The following is a 22971-nucleotide window of genomic DNA, read 5'->3' as shown; positions in this document are numbered from 1 at the left end:
TAAAAAAAAAAAAAAGTACTGGATGGATTATCATTCACAATAATGTCTGTTTCTCTGTATATGTTCCAGGTTCAGGTCTGTCTTCAGGAGCTGTAGCAGGAATAGTTGTTGCTGTTGTTCTGCTGGTGTTTGCTGCTGCTGCTGCTGCTGCTGCTGTGATTTACTATCGTCGTCACCGCAGGAGCCATACACAGAATGCAGCAGTACCACAGGATGTAAGTATTACATACAGCTGATTTAACAAGATACAGTATAAGAGATTTAATGTGCAAAAACAAAGTTTTCTTCTGGATGTTATCTTTTTTGCTCTTTACTTTTATTTTTTTATTTTGAACACTACAGAAGCAGATATTCACCAGTGAAACAGTCAAAACAATCAAAAACACCAATAACTCCCAATTTAAACATTTTGTAATGTTTGTGTTTATGAAACTGAAACATCAATCCTTCTCATTACTGTTACTGTCATGTTTTGGGTTTTGTTTCTTGTTCTTGTCATTGTCATGTTTCTGTGTCTTGTTAATGTGATTGCATGTTTGTCATGTGATCCTGCCATGTGTTTTTGGTCAGTTCTTATCATTGCACTATATGGTGGTTGTTCCGTTCCTGAGTCTTGTTCCTGTTCCTGAGTCTGAGTTTGTATTTGTGAAATTTTGAGTTTTTTAATAAAAGACTGCTGCACTTGGATCCTGCTTCCTCCTCTGCTTCAACCAAACGTAACAGTAACCTTCTGTGAATCTGTGTTTTCTTACAGGAGAATGATGCAGACAATAACCCACCAGCTGATCCCGATGACAGTCCTTTGAGGAGGAGGATACGTCCTTAAATCAGACTCAGGCCGAGGCTCCCAATAAAACAATGGATCAGCTGAAACTCTCATCGCTCACAGAGTAATTGTGATACGATTCCAGGAGTTCAATAATCGGTGCACCAGTCAAAATTCACCTAATGTAACCAATTTCACAATACACATAGTTAGATAGAGTAAAGGTTTTTGTGTATTTGGCGTGCTGTCCGGGGGAGAGGCTCTGAGCTCCGGATTTGGCCCGTACACAGAGTATTCCCCCGGTGGTAGAAATAGTTATAACTAGAAGTGTGGAGAAGGGGTGGTGGAGGGATGCTGATAAACTGTCAAATATATATATATATATATATATATATATATATATATATATACTGTTAGAATATATTAAATTATTTAAATTATATATTAACACATTTAGCCTTAAACCGTATATGAGCAATAAAATAATAAACAGAGCAACAGTTTCCAGCAGTAGATCAGCGAGTGCTAGATGTTTCTCAGTATATAGAGGTTTATTAAAGCTGTTACAGTGATACATACACAAACAGTGAGTGATTATCTTGGTTTCTTAACATTTGCACTATAATGCTGATCTGGTTTGACATATCAGTAATTTTGTCCCGTCTGTTTACATCTTCTGATAACTGATAGAACTGTTTTTTTTTTACAATTACCTCAACGAGACGGGCATTATGACCTCCTCAACACAAAGACAGTCTCCACTGCTGATACTGCCAGTGGTTTTACTGGTATTGTTGCTGTTACTGGAAATGTCTGGCATTCTTATGTTGCTAATATTTATGGTTTAAACAGTTACATTACCCCTTACTTATCTACCTTCATCAGAAAACACTCTCCAGCAGCTACACTGAAACCAAAACCAGCTTTAATAAGCTTGGAATATCATTTATTTATTTTTAGTTGGGGAAACATTCAGGTTTTATTCTGTTTAATGCCTGTAACTGGACTCATATATGACACAGTCTGTGTTAAACGTTGCTGCGTTAAACCTGAGAAATACTTATGGAGGAGTGTTACAGCCATAATAACACACAAATGTGTGTATGATAAAACAATGCAATTAAACTTGTAAATCTTCATACATTAGGTATATAGATATTTATCTTCATCGTTGAAATGTGCAAAAATGAAGTTCACCTGAAGTGAGCAAACATCTGTGACATTTTATGAGGTGCTGATTCATTCTTTCATTTTATCTGTTGACATGTGAGATATTTACATACCTGTAAATAAATATATAATGTATATACCTGTGGTTATTAAAAAAAAATTTTTTTTTAACTCATGGCATTATTGTATTTTGCTGATGTGTTTGTTAGAATATTATCACTGTTTGATGAAGACGATTGCCTTCACTTTAATGCTGTTTTTCCAGTCTAGCCTTCAGCTTTGAACTTGCTCCCTTTTTTCTTTGGCAGCAATCTTAATCCCTTGTTCCTATTTTTGGATTTTTCTTTTTGTCTGGTGCTCAATGTAAATATATAAAACAATAGAGATGTTTCATGATTTTTATTTATGTCATGTAAATATTTTAAGAAAAGCCATTTAAGTGTCAAAGCTAATATTTAATTAACTCCTCTCAAAAGCTTTTATCACAGATCTAATCATAAATCAATAAGAACTAAACATTATTGTTGTATTTTTATTTTATTTTTATTAGCTGTTTTAATGAGACCAATATTGTGTTTCTTGCATTCTGGGCAGAATATTTCCTTTTCTTCACATCAGCCAAGGGAAAAAGTGACTTGAAAAACTTGTTTCTGAAACAAGCAAATGAACGAGACAAATCCTTGTATGTTTATGTGATCAATATTATTAAAAACATATGATTAATCTATAACATTTGGAATCTGTGCATATCTAAAATATTTTTCTAATCAGAAATATCTAAGCTAATATTGAATCATCAAGTTGGGCGCCCTGGAGGCTGACGAGGGAGTGCCCTGGAGGCTGACGAGGGAGTGCCCTGGAGGCTGACGAGGGATTTTGGTCGGTTCTTCTGTTACGGTACACGGTGGTAGGAAGCACGAGGAGACGAAGAATAGAAGTAAACAGGATTTAATTCCAAACACAGGACATACATGTAACAGTAATGTCATGATGAGTTTGTGTTGCTCTGTTCTCTCCCTCTCTACTGTTCATTTAGTCTTTGTGCTGCTGCTCTATATATTGATCACATACACCCAGACAAAGAAGCACAGCAAGCAGAGACTTGTGGACTCATTCTCTTCTGTCCCAGAAACTTGCCGACTGTTGCTATAAGATTTTTAAATAAAAAACTATAATTTATTTTCACACAACATCTGTTATTGTTCACAACTGAACACAACTCCATTAATGTTCAATAAAACATTTTCTGCAAACATACACTTTGGGAGTGGTGAAAAGCACATTTTTCTTAAAGGAACACACCGTTTTTTTTTTAGAAATATTCACCGTTATTCACCTTCTCCCCTACATTTAGAGAGCTGGGAAAACAAATTTTTGTCTCAGGACATGCCTTGTCTTAGCTTAGCATAATGAATGGCATCCTTTGTTGCCGGATAGCATGTTGTGAGTAAAAGTGAAGAAAAAAAAACTTCCGTCAACATACCGGCGTGGCCTGCACCGAGTATTTTCGCTTTTGGACTGTGTTGAGTTTGAGAAGTTACAGCTTCAGTTACAGCAAACATGGTAATTGCCTGCATAGCAAAAGGTTGTGTAAGTCCGACTAATTCGATCCAATGGCGGCATTCAAATTAGCGGAGAAGGTCACATGCGCGTTCCGTCTCTTCCAATGGCAAAGGGATTTTTAATTAAATAATGCTTTTTATCTTATGTATGAACTCGTTTCATCTGACTCCATAAAATGAAAGTGTTTTTCAATGATATCTGTGCATCATTAAGTATACGTTAATGTTTGACTATTCCTTTTAACTCTAAGGAAAATAAAGTCAAAGTCTGTTAGAATAATCAAGTATAACAATTTATTATGTCAGGTAAAAGTATTATGCCAATTTCATAATCAGTTCAAAGATCATCAATACAGAACATCAAATGCTCTGATAAGAGAAAAAGATGCAAACCCAACATTTAAGAACTACATGAGCTAACCTCACGGGCTGATCTGAGATACAGAAAACAGCCCTGATCTTCCAGTTGCATTTCCTTATATACCATGACCTCATTTCATATGTAAGTTCCAGTGGAAATTTACTGGTAGGTAACCATTTGCTTAGTTGTAATTTGCATTCAAACAAAAGGCCAGAAGGTGTTAACTCCAAGACAAACCCTTCTGTGTGAAGGATATTTCTATATTCTTAATAACCTTATTACCTTTTGTTTTACTTCTTTTGGAATGAGACACTCGTACCAGCCACCCTGAGACCTTTAAAATGATACTAAACACAATCCTTAATGATAATCATTCACATTAAAACCATACATATATTCTTATGTGAGTTTCAGGTGATCTGCAAGAGTGGGGGGAAGCTGTGTGTGTGTGTGTGTGTGTGTGTGTGTGTGTGTGTGTGTGTGTGTGTGTGTGTGTGTGTGTGTGTGTGTGTGTGTGTGTGTGTGTGTGTGTGTGTGTGTGTGTGTGTGTGTGTGTTGTTCACATGTTAATTTGCAAGCAAGGTCCTTTGTCTTCGGAGACCAGTGGTCAGATAATTTCTCTTTAACCAGTTTTCCAGTCTTACAGATTCCCTCCTTGATCCCGTGAGTCACATTCAGACACTTAAGGGGTCATAGTAAGACGTTTGTCGTGATTGAGATGTAACTCAACAATTGTCTTTGCAATGTCAGCATCTGTAGAAGCTCAGAGGACTGTGTTCCCCTGCAGAACACCTGTTCTCACCAGGTGTATGTAGCATGAGTCCAGCAGGTGCACTGTAAAAAATAATTGCCATTTCAACTTTTTTTTTTTTGTAGACACAACTAAATTTGTAGAAATTGTCCAGACAACAAGAACATTTAAGTTTAATTGTCCTCAACTAAGCTAAAAGTTGAATTAACTAGTATAACTGTTGTTTCAACTAGAAAACGCATGTTGATACAATTGCACATACACCATATATTGTAGGGCTGGGCGATATATCGCACGATATTGTTATGCGCGTCTCTTCAGTAAAGCCGGTTCTTTGATTAGTAGTAAATCGCATACACCTGCTTTCAGATGGAAGATATGATGCAGATATGAGTGTTAAAGTTAATGAGATAATTAAGTGATTAATTTAGTGATCATTGAGCATTATTGAAGACACCTGATGTTAACAAGCAGAATCACTGAAGGAGAAAATCTAAAATTGTAAGCCACCGTTATGGCGATCAGTGTTTGCTTTAGTTGGGCTCTTGATCCTTATGCTTTGAGTTTAAATTTTGTTTGTCTGCTGTTATTGATTTATAACAGTCAAATGAACAAAAACAAGTGTGATCTGATAGTGTTGGTTATGTTTTGACATAATCATGCTGTGATCTGAAAAATGAAACTCATTCAGATGATCTTGTTTAATTTGATAGCAACAGTTTAGTGGTCCTACAGCATATGATAATCGTATGTTTCTTAAAATCCAAACCATTTAATAAAAATTGTTCTAATCAAATCACTTTCAAATGCATTTATTTAGAAACGCAGACATCAATAATCAGCCTGTGAATCTCAACCGTGGTGACAATAATAATCCTTGTTGCCACCAATCACAACTCATTAATGGCTCCCATCATGCATTGCGGTATGAATAAATTATGATCTGAATTGTCTATGTAATTTACTTTTCCTAATTGAATATTCTGTTCATCACCATTGTTGAGATGCATTAACTGAATCTTGATATCTGTGTCTGCCTAAAACAAAGATTTTTTTATTTTTTTTTTTACAACTTTTAAGAAATCTTTTATATTATATCACAAATTCTGGATATTTATGCAGAATCTCAGTTATACTGTAACCAACAGCATTAATCACAAACAATTAGCTCAAATGATGAATGTCATAATATAATCAATACCATTAGATAATTGTTTTTCTTTGTTCATCTGGCAGGTATGACTCGGATACAACAGCTGAACAAAAACGTCTCGGTTACGGATGTAACCCTCGTTCCCTGAGTAGGGAACGGAGACGTTCCGTCGGATGACGACGAATGGGGTTTCGCTTAGAAAGCCAATCGACTTCGAATACTTCAAAACGAGCCAATGGCAAAGAAATGCCATGGGTCTGCGGAATTTGCATAGCGTAGCACCGCCCCACCTCGTGGGTATTTAAGGAGCACGCTGGCAGCAAACCGGCATGTTTTCTTCGCTGAGGAGCCAAGACTGAGGTCAGGCGATCCTCGCGGCACAGCGGAAGTGGCAGACAGACGGAACGTCTCCGTTCCCTACTCAGGGAACGAGGGTTACATCCGTAACCGAGACGTTCCCTTTCGTTGTCACTCCGAGTTCCGTCGGATGACGACGAATGGGGATACCAGTCTAATCACGCCACCTTCCCAGCTGTCTTCCAGTGCCCTGCGTAAATCTGAGATCCCTGTCGTGAGACTAGCACGGACGAAGGACTCCTATTTAACACAGGAATACCAAGGTACACTGGGGAGCATATCCCAGGTCTTAGGGAAGTATGCAATTACTGCCAACCCAGAGGGGGGGACTTAGAAATACACATATGACCCGAGGGATGCATATGGGGAATCACTGGGGTATCCAGCCGCAGGTGGAATATTTCAACCCCAGGGGTGGCAAGGTGGCTTGCCAAGGGAAAGACACATGCTCAGAGAGGCTTACAGTGGGAATACACATGTGGGGGTAGCTCCGGGAGGTACCATGCACACGGGAGGCACCTAGCCGACGCGCAGGCAAGACACTGGCGCCGACGTCAGGAGTGCTGGAGGAACTCAGGGCTTTCGGAGAAGCTCACCTGAGGAGAATATCGCACGTATCCAGTCCGTAGAGTGGAGTGGCGAGCAAGCGAAGACACCTGAGCGGGTCCGGTACTAGCTGGTTGAAGCGAGTACATGAGAGGACACAGGCTCCACTCGGAGATTGTAGAATCTGGCGAATGTGTTAGGTGTCGCCCAGCCTGCAGCTCTGCAGATGTCTGTTAGCGAGGCGCCATGCGCTAGAGCCCAAGAGGAAGCCACACTCCGGGTGGAGTGGGCAGTCACACCAAGGGGGCACGGTCGACCTTGCTGCTGGTATGCCAAAGCAATGGCGTCCACTATCCAGTGAGACAACCTTTGCTTGGAGAGAGCCTTTCCCTTCAGCTTCCCACCATAACAGACAAAGAGCTGGTCTGAGGTCCTGAAACACTGCGTCCTGTCTACGTAGATGCGGAGCGCACGTACTGGACAGAGCAGTGCCAAGGCTGGGTCTGCCTCCTCCCGGGGCAGCGCTTGCAGGTTCACCACCTGGTCCCGAAAGGGAGTGGTAGGAACCTTGGGCACATATCCAAGCCGGGGTCTCAGGATCACGTGAGAATAGCCCGGCCCGAATTCTAGGCACGCTTCGTCAACGGAGAATGCGTGCAGGTCCCCCACCCTCTTAACGGAGGCCAATGCAGTCAGAAGCGCTGTCTTCATAGATAGGAAGTTTAGCTCGACTGACTGCAAAGGCTCAAAGGGAGCACTGCGCAGGGCAGCTAGGACCACTGCGAGGTCCCAAGAGGGTACGAGAGGAGGACGAGGAGGATTCAGTCTCCTCGCTCCTCTCAGGAACCTGATGATCAGGTCATGTTTCCCCAAAGACTTACCTTCTATAAGGTCATGCTGTGCGGCAATAGCGGCTACATAGACCTAAAGGGTGGAGGGAGACAGCCTTCGCTCCAACCCTTCTTGAAGAAAGGAAAGCACAACACTGATCGAACAACTCCGGGGCTCTTCTCGGCGAGAAGAGCACCAGCTGACGAAGAGGTTCCACTTCAACGCGTAGAGGTGTCTCGTGGACGACGCTCTAGCGGAAGTGATGGTAGCCGCCACCGCTGGTGGCAGGGTACTCAAACCTGCCTCGTCCCGTCCAGGAGCCACACGTGGAGGTTCCAAAGATCGGGACGAGGGTGCCATAGGGTGCCCGTCCCTGAGAAAGGAGGTCCTTCCTCAGAGGAATCGGCCAAGGAGGTGCTGTCGCGAGGAGTACAAGTTCGGAGAACCAGGTCCGGGTGGGCCAGTACGGCGCGACCAGAGTGACCTGCTCCTCGTCCTCCCTGACCTTGCGCAGGAGTTGCGCAAGAAGGCTCACTGGGGGAAACGCATATTTGCGGCCCCGCGGCCAGCTGTGCGCCAGAGCATCCGTGCCGAGCGTGCCCTCGGTCAGGGAATAATACTGGGCCCAATGGGTCGAGTCGTGAGAGGCAAACAGATCTATCTGTGCGTCCCCGAACTGGTCCCAAATCAGCTGAACCGTCTGGGGATGGAGTCGCCAATCTCCGGGGAGGGGCTGAAGCCGTGACAGCTCGTCGGCTGCACAGTTCAGGGCTCCAGGGATGTAAATGGCTCGAAGCGACCTCAGATGCTTCTGACTCCAAAAGAGGAGGTGGCGGGCGAGTTGCGACATACGGCGGGAGCGCAGACCACCTTGACGGTTGATGTACGCTACAGTGGCGGTATTGTCTGTTCGGACTAGTACGTGTTGATTCTTGAGCACGGCCCGGAAGCGGCGCAGAGCAAGACGTACAGCCTGCAACTCGAGGCAATTGATGTGCCATAAGCGGTGGGGTCCTGTCCAGGAGCCCGCGGCAGCACGTCCATTGCACATGGCACCCCAGCCCGTGGTGGAGGCATCTGTCGTTACAACAACATGCCGGGAAGCTCGTTCCAGAGGCACTCCTGCCCGTAGAAAGCTGAGGTTCCCCCACGGGGTGAAGGTCTGACGGCAGGTCGGAGTAACTGGTACTCGGAGCGTGCCGTGTTGCCATGCCCACCTCGGGACTCGGTCGCGAAGCCAAAGCTGAAGCGGTCTCATATGAAGCAATCCGAGCGGCGTTGCCGCGGCTGCAGATGCCATATGCCCCAGGAGCCTCTGAAAAAGTTTCAGTGGAACCGCACTCTTGCCCTCGAACTGTCTCAGGCAAGTCAGCAGTGACTGCGCGCGCTCGCTCGTAAGCTGCGCGGACATGGCGACCGAGTCGATCTCCATACCGAGAAAAGAGATCCTCTGCACGGGGCAAAGTTTGCTCTTCTCCCAGTTGACCCGAAGGCCCAAACGGGCTACATGGCGGAGTACCAAATCCCTGTGTTCGCAAAGCTGATCTCGAGAGTGAGCTAGAATCAGCCAGTCGTCGAGATAGTTCAGAATGCGAACCCCGTGTTCCCGGAGGGGAACAAGGGCTGCCTCGACGACCTTCGTGAAGACGCGAGGGGACAGGGCTAGCCCGAATGGGAGAACTGCGTACTGATATGCCTGTCCCTCGAAAGCAAACTGTAGGAACGGTCTGTGTCGAGGGAGAATGGAGACATGAAAGTAGGCGTCCTGCAGGTCGATCGCTGCAAACCAATCCTGGTGCCGCACACATTCGAAAACGCGTTTGGCGGTGAGCATCTTGAACGGCAGCCTGTGAAGGGAGCGGTTCAATATGCGCAGTTCCAGGATTGGCCGTAACCCACCGGTTTTCTTCGGAACAATGAAGTAGGGGCTGTAACACCCGGACCTCATTTCGGCTGGAGGGACAGTCTCGATCGCACCCTTCGCCAGCAGGGTAGCAACCTCCGCTCTCATGATAGGGGCATTGCCACCGACCATAGTGGAGCGGACTCCCCTGAAGCGGGGAGGAGACCGCGCGAACTGAATCGCGTAGCCGAGCCTGATCGTTCGTGCGACCCAGCGGGACAGGTTGGGAAGCTCTAACCAAGCTCCCAAGGACTGAACCAGCGGGGTCATGCGAACCACAGACTTCCCGTCGGTGGGGCAGCGAGGCGGTATGACTGACCCAGACGTGGACGGCATAGCGGCCCGATGTGGGGGTGCAGTCATGAACCGCGCCCTGACAGAGGAGACCAGGGAAGGACGAACGTTCCACGGGGGTCTGCTCTGCCAGGGGTCTGGCGACAGAGGGGGATGAGAGTGGTACGGTCCGGAGACGGCGCGCACTGTCATCCGGCTCTGGGACAGAGGAGGACGAGGGGTGCACGGCCCGGGGGCGGCGCACCGTGTCGTCCAAGAACTCTGTGTGCTCAGGGATGAACGTGTTATTTCTTTCTTTAACCACATTAGGGTGCTGCCCACCCGTGGGTGAGCAGCGGGGAGTGGAGAACAAAAGATTCTCCCCCGGCCCTCCACCGGGGGAAGGAGTGGTCCTGCTACCACCTCCTGAGAAACACACGTCATCCCTGAGCAGCCCATCTCAGGAGCGCCGCTTGGCCCGGCGTTTAGCGGGGGGCGGGGCTGGAGAGGGCTGGGGCGCCTTCTTGCGACTTCCTCCGCGACCGGGCCCGGGTGGAGGCTGCTGCTTGGGCCGGGCGGGAGGGGCGGGAGTCGCAGGAGGGCGCCCTCGGCGGCGAACAGACTGAGTACTCTGCCCGGTCGGCTGGGTGGAGGCAGCAGCGGGCCGTCGGGGCAGAATATGCTTAATAGCCTCAGTCTGTTTCTGCGCAGTCGAGAACTGTTGGGCAAAGTCCTCGACTGCACCGCCGAAAAGGCCATCTTGCGATATGGGGGTGTCGAGCAGCCGGGACCGCTCGGCATCCTTCATATCGGCAAGATTAAGCCATAGATGTCTCTCCTGGACCACGGCTGTGGACATCACCAAACCCAGGGAGCGTGCGGTCACCTTCGTCGCTCGGAGAGCAAGGTCGGTGGCGGCGCGCAGCTCATTGAAGAGCCCTGGGTCCGTCCTACCCTCGTGCATGTCCCTGAGCATCTGGGCCTGGTAGACCTGCAGAATGGCCATGGCATGCAAAGAGGTGGCTGCCTGTCCCGCAGCTCTGTAGGACTTCGCCACTAACGTAGACGAATACCTACAGGCTTTGGATGGGTGCTTTGGCTCACCACGAGACGAAGCGCTCTGAGGACACAGTTGCATCGCAACAGAGCGTTCGACCGGGGGAAGCCCAGTGTACCCACGGGCAGCGGCCTCATCGAGGGGAGGAAAGGCGGATGAGATCATCGAGCGGTCACGGGAAGACATGGGAGTCTTCCAGGACTTCGAGATCTCATCATGCACGTCCGGGAAGAAAGGTATCGGGGCCTGACGCGGACGGGGGTCCGCAGCCTGACCCAAATACCAGTCATCCAGCCGCGAGCGCTCGGGACAGGGCGGAGGGTTCCACTCTAACCCGATGCTCGCGGCGGCTCGAGACAGCATGGCCGTCATCTCTGGATCTGACTCTGGCACAACTGTAGTCACACCCGAAGGCGGCAGCTGTGATGAGTCTTCACTTCCAGCAGACTCCGACCCACCTTGTGATGCTGCAATAGACATGGCATCTTCCTCTGGAGCGCCAAAGGAAACCCGCGGGACACCCGAAGATGATCTCGCCGGAATCCCCTGAGCACTCACGGGTTGCAGCATTGGAGAGGGTGCGGCTGGGCACGGACTGATAGTCGGCGCTTGGTTCCAAACCGTCACCCTCAGATCACCCTGGCTACCAGCCGAAGTACTAGCTCTATTTCTAGAGTCAGTAGATCGGGGTGTGGATGAGGGGACCCTCACTCTTGCGAGATCACCGAGTCTTGACCGTAATGCTGCGATGGTCATGTTCCCACAGAGAGAACATGAGTCATCCACGAGTGCTGCTCTAGCGTGATCAATGCCCAAACACACTATGCACCACTCGTGCCCATCAGAGTCGTCAACCAGCCTACCGCAACCAGAAGTGCACGGGCGAGGCATCTTTAAAAAGACGTGCCACGTGCAAGCTCTTTTGTGAGAATAGAAACCTGATTGTGTTGAAGCGCTCGGGGAGAAACACACTCGCTGTCGAACCACAGACAGATACGCAGGAAGTGCGCGCTCGCCGAAGATCGCCGTCACACCAACACCAGAGAATCTTGCTCGTTTGAAGAACTGACAAATTCAGGAATGGCTTGTGGAACGAAGGATCACCTTGGCTCCGAAGCGAAAACATGCCGGTTTGCTGCCAGCGTGCTCCTTAAATACCCACGAGGTGGGGCGGTGCTACGCTATGCAAATTCCGCAGACCCATGGCATTTCTTTGCCATTGGCTCGTTTTGAAGTATTCGAAGTCGATTGGCTTTCTAAGCGAAACCCCATTCGTCGTCATCCGACGGAACTCGGAGTGACAACGAAAGGGAACTAAAGTTAATAATATAAGGGTCAAGAGCCCAACTAAAGCAAACACTCATCTCCATAATGGTGACCTGAAATTCCGGTTTTCTTCAGTGATTCTGCTTTAGGTGTCTTCAATAATGCTCAATCATCACTCAATTAATCACTTAAATATCTCATTAACTTTAACACTCTTGAGTGTGGACTCATATACACTCCCAGGTGTGTTCATTTAACACTGGAGTTTTTGCTGTGTAAAGAGCCGTAGTTAACTGACAAGCTGAGCCATATCGCATTAAATATCGCTGGCGATACGTTCGCGATATTAGTGCGATTTGGCTCAGCTTGTCAGTTAACTACGGCTCTTTGTAGTAAATGCCGCTCCATCTGAAAGCAGGTGAAGGCGATTTACTACTAATCAAGGAACCGGCTTTACTGACGAGATGCGCATAACAATATCGTGCGATATATCGCCCAGCCCTAAGTCAAGTTGACAAAAAAATTTAAGGCAGCGGGGTAACAAAGTTTTTTAAGTTGACTCAACAAATTGTTTTTTACAGTGTGGATGAGGCGTTCAGGCTTTCTTCCGGTGATCCTGTGATGTGAGCAAAGTTCATATAGTCAATCTGGACCTTTTGACTTGTTCAGTTGACGTGTCATTCCTTCATGGAGAAACTTCCGTTTCCCTGGCACCTTCCCCATGATGATAATCTGTCCCTTCTTGACCAATCCTGTCACCTCCAGCGGTGCGGTTGTCTGGGCAGACCTCAGTGGATGAAGGGGCTCTCCTTGGCTTCACACTGCCTTGTGTGAGACACCTGAAAAAGCATCTTAAATGTCCGCTTCTCGATTGAACACATATGAACTTGAACTCGCAAAGAAATCCTTAGAAACGCATAATGCAACAAAACAACATCATGTCATTCAATGTAAAATACCATGTTCTTGTCAGCAGGTGTTTATGGTACATCTGTCTCATATGTTTCTCAAGGTCCTGAATGGTAAGGGTGTCTCATATTAAATGTCCAATTCTTAAATATATATATTTTTTTGGTCTGAATTATTCAAAGGAAATGCAGCAAGAGGTCAGTGTAATCAAAGCAATCAAATAAATGGTATGCATCAATACGTCTTGTAATAACAATAATATTCAAAAATAAAAAAATTAAAATAAATATTATTATTGTGTTGCAAATTTTAGTTCCAGTTCTAAACTGGGAGGCCATGCTAATGTAGTGATGTGCTATTGTAAGATGTAAATGGCCTCTTGAAGTGTCTTTTCACCCATCTCCCGAATCTCAGGTTATGTTCTAACAATCGTGAGGTCCGGCCGTCCTGGCATCCGTCCTCCGAGGAATTGCAGAAGTAAACCTGACAGAAACAAGTGCAGAGAGAACCACAGTTAATTCTGATGTTTTCAACAGTTTCAAAGGCCGGTGGTGTGAGTCGTCCCGATGACTGACACTGTACTTTCTTTTATTTTGTGTATTTCATCATTAAAGTTATGTTGAACATTCACAGTTCCCGCCTTCTCCTTCCCTATAACCTTGAACTCTGCTACAGTCATTTTCTGGACTGTCTGGACTGTCATTTTAGTTGACTCGTTTATGGCAGAAATTACATATTTGTATATGCCACATTAGACCGCTTCAGACATGTTGTTGCATCTGCCATCTTGAAATGGTCAAGATTTCAAATGATACACTGAGTTTCCCAAGATAACAAAAACTCAAATTTAAAAACCCAAAGAAATGGGGAAAACCTTTCACAGGTGAGTAAGTGCTGGTTTGTGTGTTTATATGTATGAACTCAACATTGCAGGTTTTTAAACTATGGCAACTTTTTAATGTCACATAATCTAACGCCTTTGTCTTTCTGTATTGTGTTAATGATCAACTAAATCCTATGAAGATCTATAGATCCATCCATATGTATAACTATAGTTACAGAAACTGTCAATTTGCTGTGATCACGAACTGGCTTCCACCTCCCTCATTTGCATTTCCCTGTCACCAGATGTGGTTTGTTTTGTTTTTTGTTCTCTCTCTCTGTTTGCAGGGTTGAGTCAAGCTCAGATTCTGCGGGTTACCTCTGATGAATCAACTGATAAAAGGGTTATTTGGTTGTCGCTTGAGGCTTGTCCAACACCAGTTTTTGTGTATTCATTTGTTATTTTTTCTCTCTTTCTTTTCCTGTTTTGATGTTGTTTGTGTAACGGGTTTTATATGGGTTCTGTTAAATTGCTGCATAAATGGGGACAGCGCGTCTGCTGGCGTCACTTTCACATTGCACCGTGGTGCTAAAAAAGAAACTGGTGGTGAAATGTTCTCAGTAAAAGAACATTTTATTTTCCACAAAGAAAATTGTGGTTCAGTGTTGAGTAGAAAACACTGAACCACAATTTTCTTAATAAAATATACACACTGTTTTTAATTATCACCTTAATTCTTAAATAAATTACAAGACTCATGATTGTTTTTTTTTTATTGCACTCAAGAGTGTAGTTACTACATCTACCAGCAGGTGCTTACAGGTGTGTGACAACATTCCCAGGTTTTCCTCTTCTGAGTTCTGCCTTCCTGAACAACCGAGTTAAAGGTCAAAGGCTAGACTCAATTCAATGTAATGTATTTTATTTACACAAGTCTGCTTTCACATTACTGTTACATGATTTATAGCCTAAATACAGTACAGATAAGATTTTAAGCGATCCTTAAAAACATTTAGATTCAAGGAAGATCTAACATCCAATGGCAGATTATTCCACAATCTAGGACAAGCGACAGAGAAAGCGTGATCACCTTTCATTTTGAGACGCGCACAGGGAATAGTTAGAAGAAAATATAAGCGTGGACAACTTTTTCCAGGTCGCTGGCTGAAAGAATTGGTTTCAATTTAGCTATTGCTCTTAAGTAGAAGAAGCAACTTCGAACCACTGTCTTTATCTGTCAATCAAAAATAATGAATCAAAAATAACTCCCAAGTTCTTTACTTGATCCTGCAGGTACCCCTGCCATGGGCCTAAGTGGTCGATTAACATTTGGCTTCCAGCTGTGTGACCAAAAATAAAAAAAAATCAGTTTTGTTTTTATTCAATTGAATTAGATTTTCAGCCATCTACAGCTTTACTTCCTCCGGACACCTAAGAAGAATGGCACTAGAATCCTTACTACCGGATCTCAACGGCAAATAGACTTGAGTGTCATTTGCATAAAGAAGAAATACCATACTTCTTAAAAATCATTCCTGGGGAGCATTTACAATGAAAACAGGATGGGACCCAAGATGGACCCTTGTGGGACCCCACAGGAAATGATGATGGAGCAGATTGAAATCATAAAACTTCACTTTTGTATTACTAAAGTGAGGAGATGACAATTTGATGCAGTTTAAAGACCGTGTTTAATATTTAGGAAATGCAAAACTCAAAAACATTTTTGAGTTGAAAAACATAAAACAATTCCAAGTTTGTGTATCTGAAACAAATCCTTCTCATCATGTTTAACCTTCTGTGAATGTGTGTTTTCTTACATGAGGGTGATGCTGCTAACCCACCACATGATCATTCCTTAAATCAGACTCAGGCCGAGGCTCCCAATAAAACAATGAATTCTCTGAAGAGAATTAGGAAATGATGGAGAGACGAGGATCAGCTGAAAGTCGTCACACAAGTGTTACAACCATAATAACACACAAATGTGTGTATACTTGATAAAACAATTCAATTAAACTTGTAAATATACATTAGGTATATAGATATTTATCTTCATCTGTGAAATGTGCAAAAATGAAGTTCACTCATTCTTTCATTTTATCTGTTGGCATGTGAGATGAAGACCTGCCGTGTTGAGCTGTGATTGTCGAGTGTTTTTTTTTTTACTCTTGGAATTATTGTATTTTGCTGATATGTTTGTTAGAATACTGTTTGATGGAATGATTGCCTTCATTTTAATACTGTTTTGACGAAGACCTGTCGTGTTATTTAACTTTTTCTCCATCTCGTGTCTTTTTCAGTTCTATTGAGCTGTGATTGTCAAGTTTTGTATTATTTTTTTTAAACTCATTGAATTACTGTTGGATGGAGACGATTGCCTTGCCTTGCCTTGCCTTGCCTTTTACTCAATCCCTCTAGTGGTCAAATAATGTTTAATTTCTGATGTTATCATCATAATGCTAGCATTTACAGTATGTTGTTGGCGTGTGAAAGAGAGTAATTTATTGACACTGCACACACGTTTATTAATAGGTTTTTATTGTAATAGTGTAAGGGTTTGTTTATCATCAACTGTGTAATGTGTATACTTCCCGGTCAATAAAGAAAAAAGTCGCTGGTTGGATTTACAGTAAATAAGCAAATACAATGAAACACAATAACAAAGAATGTAAATAAATAAATACAATTATTGAAAAAAAAAATACTGTGTTGAGACAAAAGTGAATAGCTTAATGTGCATTAAGCTAAATAGATCGTTTAGTTGAGTTTCTGGATGCAATGCTATTTGTGAACCACTAAATTAAACTAACACAGAAAAAACAATTATAGACATTATACAATTACAACACATGAGAGTGTAAAAAGCATGAAATTAAAGTTAAAACATCCTGGCAGAGAATGAATGTGAACTATGAGGTAAGTCAAGGCTGTATGAGCTCCAACATTTATTCCAGAAGATGGTTGGTTGATCATCGTTTTTTGGGGACATTTTCATACACAGCCTCCTTCTTTGATTTCTGCAGGAAAAATGCAGTCATATATATATATATATATATATATATATATATATATATATATATATATATATATATATATATATATATATATATATATATATATATATATATATATATATATATATATAAAGTATTTGCCTTTAAATTTAAATAGCCTACCTGCACTGTTTCTGTAAAATAACTTCTTTGCCCAGTCATAGGTTTATTTGAAAATTTCTGAATGTATTGTTTAATGATCGCTGTCGTCTATGTAATGTATAATCTATCATTTTATCTGGAGGATAGTCTATATTTCTAGTGTTTCTTTCACGAATCCACAGCCTCTGGCCACTGATGGAACGGCGTTCTACTGCGCACGCGCGACTTTACATGCAACTCCGTGACGTTCTACTACTGTATAAAGTTGATCTCTTGTTGCATTGCTAATGGTTACTGTCTGGAAGATATCAGATTCGATCGATTCGATGATAATCAGCGTGCTTTTGCCCTTTCAGGTAATGAAATCACAATAAAACCAAAATATCATATAGTAAGAAAGAACATATTGCTGCGCTAAAAAAGTTTTTAGTTTTTATAACTGACGAAACTGCAGCCGACCTTTCACTTCTGGAGTCACAACCTAACAGACAACAGTTAAACTTATGAGTGAAGCCATAACACCGGGTCAAACGTCAACTCACCCTGTTATTCTTGCGCACTTTCGCATAGGCCTACTGTTTCATGTCCAAGTTTAGAAAACTGTTCTTAGTGGTAAATAAAAGAGCGCGAATAAAGAAGGACGAGCATCACTTTCTCCCTGAACACGGAAGTGCTGTTATAACTCGCGATGGAGAAGATACACTTTCTTTAAGTTCTTTCTTCCGGGAAACACAAAAGGTGTTATAACTTTAATAACTTAATCAGAAACTTGACTGACAGTGATATGCGGATGTGCTATGTGATATGTTATGTTTGGATGAACTAATCACTGAATATAATAATAACAATTTATCAATAGCCTTTTATGAAAAATACCATACTTTCCTGCGTGCTATTAGATTTTGATTTGTGCTAATTAAGTAGGACTGCAAAATGGAACTAAGTTACATGTTAATTTGTACACTGAGGTACAAACAATAAGCCTATACTTAAAATAAGTAGTATAAAAGCATTTTTTTTGGTCCTGTTTAAGGCATATTACTCACAAAATCTTGAATCATACTAACTGCAACTAATTGCAACACAGTCATACATGATCTTACCATTTTTTGTCTTTTTTGTTGACAGAATGCTGAATTATTTATGTCTTCTTCCCGGGTCTGAACTGCATAAACAATAATCACACACAGGTTAAAACAACAGGGTTTTTTATCTTAAATTTGAAAATGTTACCTTAAAAAATATAAATAGTTATTATGCATTCATTGCTTGCTCTACTGACCCGTTTTTCTACATTTCCTGCAGATGCAGAAGATCCCAATGACTGCAACAACAATCATCAGAGATCCAGCAGCAGCAGCAGAGATCAACACTATCAGAGACACTGAGACTGGAGGAGGAGGAGACTGTGTTGTAATGTCTAAAGAGAGACATTAATGTAAGTGAATGCATCAGTCTGATCTACAACAGAAGACAGAGATCAGGTCAGTAAACACACAAATATATCATCAGTGCTGTGGTACCTGCACATGTGTGACAGAGTGTGTTGATGTCCAGATGTGTGGTCTGGTTGCTGATGGGATTGTTCAGCACACAGCTGTAGGTGTTTTTATCCTGATATTCCACCTCCAGAGGTAGAGAGAGACTGATGCTGAGATCACACACACTGATGCTGGACAATACACTCATTCCTGCGTACCAGGAGAGAGTCACATCACTCACATTCAACACTGAACACAGCAGTGAACAATTTGATGCTGACGAACAGTTTGAAGAGTCACTGATGATGACAGGAACAGGGAGACGAGCTGAGAAAACATGAAAGAATAAACAGAGATCTAGATAGATCTAGTCAACAAAATCATATGTGTTGATTGAGTGTTTGGTGTGATGATTGTTTCTATCATCTCAAACTACAAAATAATTAAACATTTCAATATGTAAATAGTTTAGTAATATTCTGGTTTCAGTGCCAGTTAAACTCAATTTACAGCATTTGTGGAATAATGTTGATTACCACAAAAAAAATTCCATTTGCCCCTATTCATCAAGTACCTTGGATGAATGGGGATATTTGTAATTTAAGGAGAAAGTGCAGGAAGTTAGAAAGTGCATGGAAATCAACAAAACTTCATGTTCATTTTGAGCAGTTGAAAAGGCTTTTAGTTCATCAGCAAAGGCTAGAAGTTCTGCTAATATCTCTGTGGTCGTTGTGGTTTCTCCTTTGGTCGCACTCATGGAGGACCAAGTAAAAGAAGCAACACTCATTATTTTACTACTTCTTCCAGCGTGCGTGCAGTTGAGTTCTGTTGACAACTATGCGTAGCTCAACATACATCACTTACTGCGTTGCTCTGATTGGTTGTAGGTCTATCCAATTGAGTGCAGAGTTGTTGTTTTTTCTGGTTCGGGTAAGACACTCCTCATAATCAAAGCCCTATGGAGCAGTATCAGACTCACATTATGACTAGAATATGAGTATGACGAAGTCAGACTAACTAACTGCCATAATGCAGGGTTTTTATTCAAAACCATCAATAGGCGCTGTTCCACTGTCAGGCCCATCCCGTTTAAACCGCTCCACTCTAAGTGAGACTCAAACCCGGTCCCGTCCGCATGGGAGGCGGATGCTCTAACAATGATGCTGAAGTTAGCAGTCTCTAGAGCGCCTCTTGATATCAGGGTAGTGAGGATTTTCTTAACCCACTGTCTAGTGCTGCTTATCGTTCGATAGACTGTTACTCATTGTCATTGTTTGTGGATAAGATCACTAATATAAGTGCGTCAATTACTCCTTCGCTTCAGTGTGTTGAACAATCAGTAGGGAGGTGTTGTTGGATTATTTTTCACCTATATTAGAAGAGGATCTTTATGATTTTTTTCAGCAGCTGAAGACTTCCAGTTCTCATACTGATGTGGTTCCAATAAGACTGTTTGGTAGATTCACCCCGACGCAGTTATTCACATCCTTACCTGTGCCACGTTGTTTAAATAGCAAATGCATTTGTGCCCATTTGTGCGCCCATGGGCTGCTGGTCTGAAAACCAGGTGAGTTCAGGCGCATTGTTGGCGCGTTGCTATTTTGAGGCGACTGAAATAGACTATGCCATTGACCAACTGAAACCAACAATATTTTTTTTGTTATTTAAAGAGCGCGTTAGTAATATGCGCCTATAGGAGGGTCCACTCTGCTTATTACACACACAGGGACGCACAGCAGAACACAAACATGCCAGAATATAAAAGGATTACAATGTTAAAGATTATTGTGTACATAAAGATAGGGTGGAATCTGGCTTGTCCCGTAGATGGTCTCCTTACGCGCTTGAACCTCACACACGAGCAGAGCCGTTTCCTCTCTGGAGAAGCGCTTGCAAATTCTGTCATGTAAATAGCGAATCCGCCATGGCCCGAGCGCAACTGGCTTTTAAAGGGAATGGGAGATGAGACTCTGATCGGTTTATTGCACGTAAAGCCCAAAACACACCCATTACTCATTAAAAGAATAGGGACAACCCTTTTAGACCATGTGCCGGGCTAGCCGACCATTTTGCCCATCGTTAAACTAGCAAAAGTGGATTCTTACACACCCTAAGTGCACTGAGGTGCGCCATGCGCTTTAGACCGTGCGCTTACATTATAAAATATAAGGTCCAATTCTGTTGTCTATAGCGAATAGCTCTCTTTAGTGTGGATGTGTTCCAGAAAAGTTTAAGATTGCGATAGTTCAACCACTTCTGAAGAAGCCCTCGTTAGATCCTGACCTTTTATTTAAAAAATGATAGATAAAGCAGTAGCTAAGCAACTGTTGGAGGTTATGAGTGAAAACAATATTTTGAGAAATTTCAGTCAGGCTTCAGAGAAAACCATGGCACAGAAACGGTCCTTTTAAGAGTGGCATTATTTACTGATGGTAGAGTAGCCTATGCTGGAGAGTGCTCTTAAAAACAAATTAATAAAAAAAATTAGATCTGACTGTAGATTTTGATACAGTTGGTCATTTATTCTTCATTGATACATTAAATAGATACAGTAGATGGCAGTTTCAGGAGGGGCATTAGACTGGTTTTGTTCTTTTATATGATGTATCCTCCCCTTCTATAATCAACTATGGAACCAATTTCTTCAATATAGATATATAGATTCTTCAATATAGATTCTTTAATATATATAGATGTTACCTCTTGGATCTGTAATCTGTAAAATCATTTAAATTGCATATGATTTACAGTTATATTTATCAATGTGCTCCAATTATTGACAAGCTTAAATGTCCTCCAAGCATAAGCAGATATAAGCAACTGATGGCTTGTATTTTTCTGCAATAAATACTGAGAAAACTGAAGTCATGATAATCGTTCAGGTCTTTAATAAAAGTCAGATTGAGTCCGCTCTTAATAAGGTGTTCCCCAATATCCGGCAGAAATGTACGTTTATTTTTACATCAATTTGAGTTTTGAATATCACATTAAGAATTAGGTTGAGTCGTGTTTTTATCAGTTAATACATATTTCCAAAGGGAGCGTTTTTAAGTTTTAAAGATACAGATAATCTCGTCTGGATTATTGCAACGCCCAGTTTTCTACTTTAAATCAACACACTTTATCATGGCTTCAATTAATACAAAATGCTGCAGCCAGATTGACAAAAAATAGATCATATTAATCGTTTTAGCTTCACTACATTTTACCAATTCATTGGATGATTGTTTTTAAGATATTACTACTGACATATGGTTACAATGAAAAGTCAATGGGGTCCATCTGTAAATGTTCAAAAACTGTTACGACAATTAAGACAAAATACGTAAGCAATGAGTGTGAAGTTAATATGAGTTTAGAGTAAAAAAAATCACTAAATAATTGTTTAACTTTATTTCCATTACAATGTAACCTCTTAAACCCTTAAAACTACTTTATTATTTAAACGAAGCCCTCCTAAAACTGCGTTGACGGAAGCGCTTCACTCTAACATTGAGTCTTGCTTAAAAAAAGTAAGGAAATGATTTATATGTTAATATTTTTGGTAATCAACATTACACCACAAATGCTGTTGATTGAACATAATTTGTACTGAATATTCCTTTACAAAACAAGAATATCTGATGGACAGGACAAATGATCTCTACTCACCGTAGACAGAAACACTGAATGTTTTTGATGTTATTTTCAGTCCATTTATTTCTTGGTGATAATCTCCGGCATGTTCAGTTCTGGTGTTTGTGATGGTCAGAGATCCAGTTTGATCGTCCAGCTTCAGTCTGTCTCTGAATCTCCCATCAGGAACATCATCATATGTGGAGAAGATTTGATTCTTTTTCTTCATTTTAGCTATGAGAGCCTTTTCAGCTCCAAATGTCCACATTATGTAGTCGTCTTCACGTATTTGAGTATGAGAGTTTAGAGTAACAGAATCTCCCTCCATCACTGACACTGAATCACCAAACACACCTGGAGAACAGACAAATTTTACACAGATTAAGGCTCCTGATGGTTTACAAAGCCTGAAATCATCTGTAGTTTGGTAACTTACTTAAGAAAGGTGAGATATATTAACATTATATTTATGGTGTAATTACAACATGGAAAGTTTAGTTTTTCTGGATATTAACATAATTTAAAACCCACACAAATGTGGCTTAAATGGAGATTTGCTTTGAGTCTCCATTGGCTGAAGTTACATTCACTGTAGCAATTTACTTTTTTTTTTCCATGACTTTTATCATCTGTGAAGAATGTTACTGAAATTTAGCAAACAAATATAAATTTGTAACTTACCTGTCAGACGGCACCAGCACAAACAGAACAGAGCAAGCGTGTTAAACATTCTCACATTGTGACACTAGCAGCTCATCTTAGTCAAACTGAAACTTGCAGAGATGTGGTTTGGTCTGCTTGTAGGTGGGCATCAGGTAAAATTAGAAGTGGAAAAAAGAGTAGGATATGGTGTACATCTTCCTAAATTTTTTATTAGAGATTTAAATGGTTTTATAAATCACTTTAATTAAAATCAATCAAAATGAAATCAATTATAATTTATTGTGTATGGTTTTAACAATTAATACCATCTGCCAACTCATATCGTG

General features: G+C 42.2%; 2 protein-coding genes across 2 annotated transcripts in view; one reads left to right on the top strand and one right to left on the bottom strand.

Moving 5' to 3' along the window:
- Positions 1–22971, top strand: part of LOC130086911 (uncharacterized) — a 255212-nt gene that overhangs the window by 91038 nt on the left and 141203 nt on the right. The window lies entirely within an intron of this gene.
- Positions 18161–22392, bottom strand: LOC130086988 (SLAM family member 5-like). The gene is made up of 3 exons (XM_056253190.1): positions 22019–22392; positions 18410–18694; positions 18161–18306 (listed from the first exon to the last, which is right to left on the bottom strand). The coding sequence occupies exons 1-3, from the start codon at positions 22308–22310 to the stop codon at positions 18161–18163; spliced, it is 723 nt and encodes a 240-aa protein (XP_056109165.1). The 5' UTR covers positions 22311–22392.

Source organism: Rhinichthys klamathensis, unplaced genomic scaffold, assembly GCF_029890125.1.
Source record: "Rhinichthys klamathensis goyatoka isolate OS25496 unplaced genomic scaffold, OSU_Roscu_1.1 h1tg000103l_1, whole genome shotgun sequence".
In the NCBI taxonomy this organism is placed as follows: Eukaryota; Metazoa; Chordata; class Actinopteri; order Cypriniformes; family Leuciscidae; genus Rhinichthys; species Rhinichthys klamathensis.
Note: the sequence above shows the minus strand (reverse complement) of the source record. Positions and strands in the feature narration are given on the sequence as shown.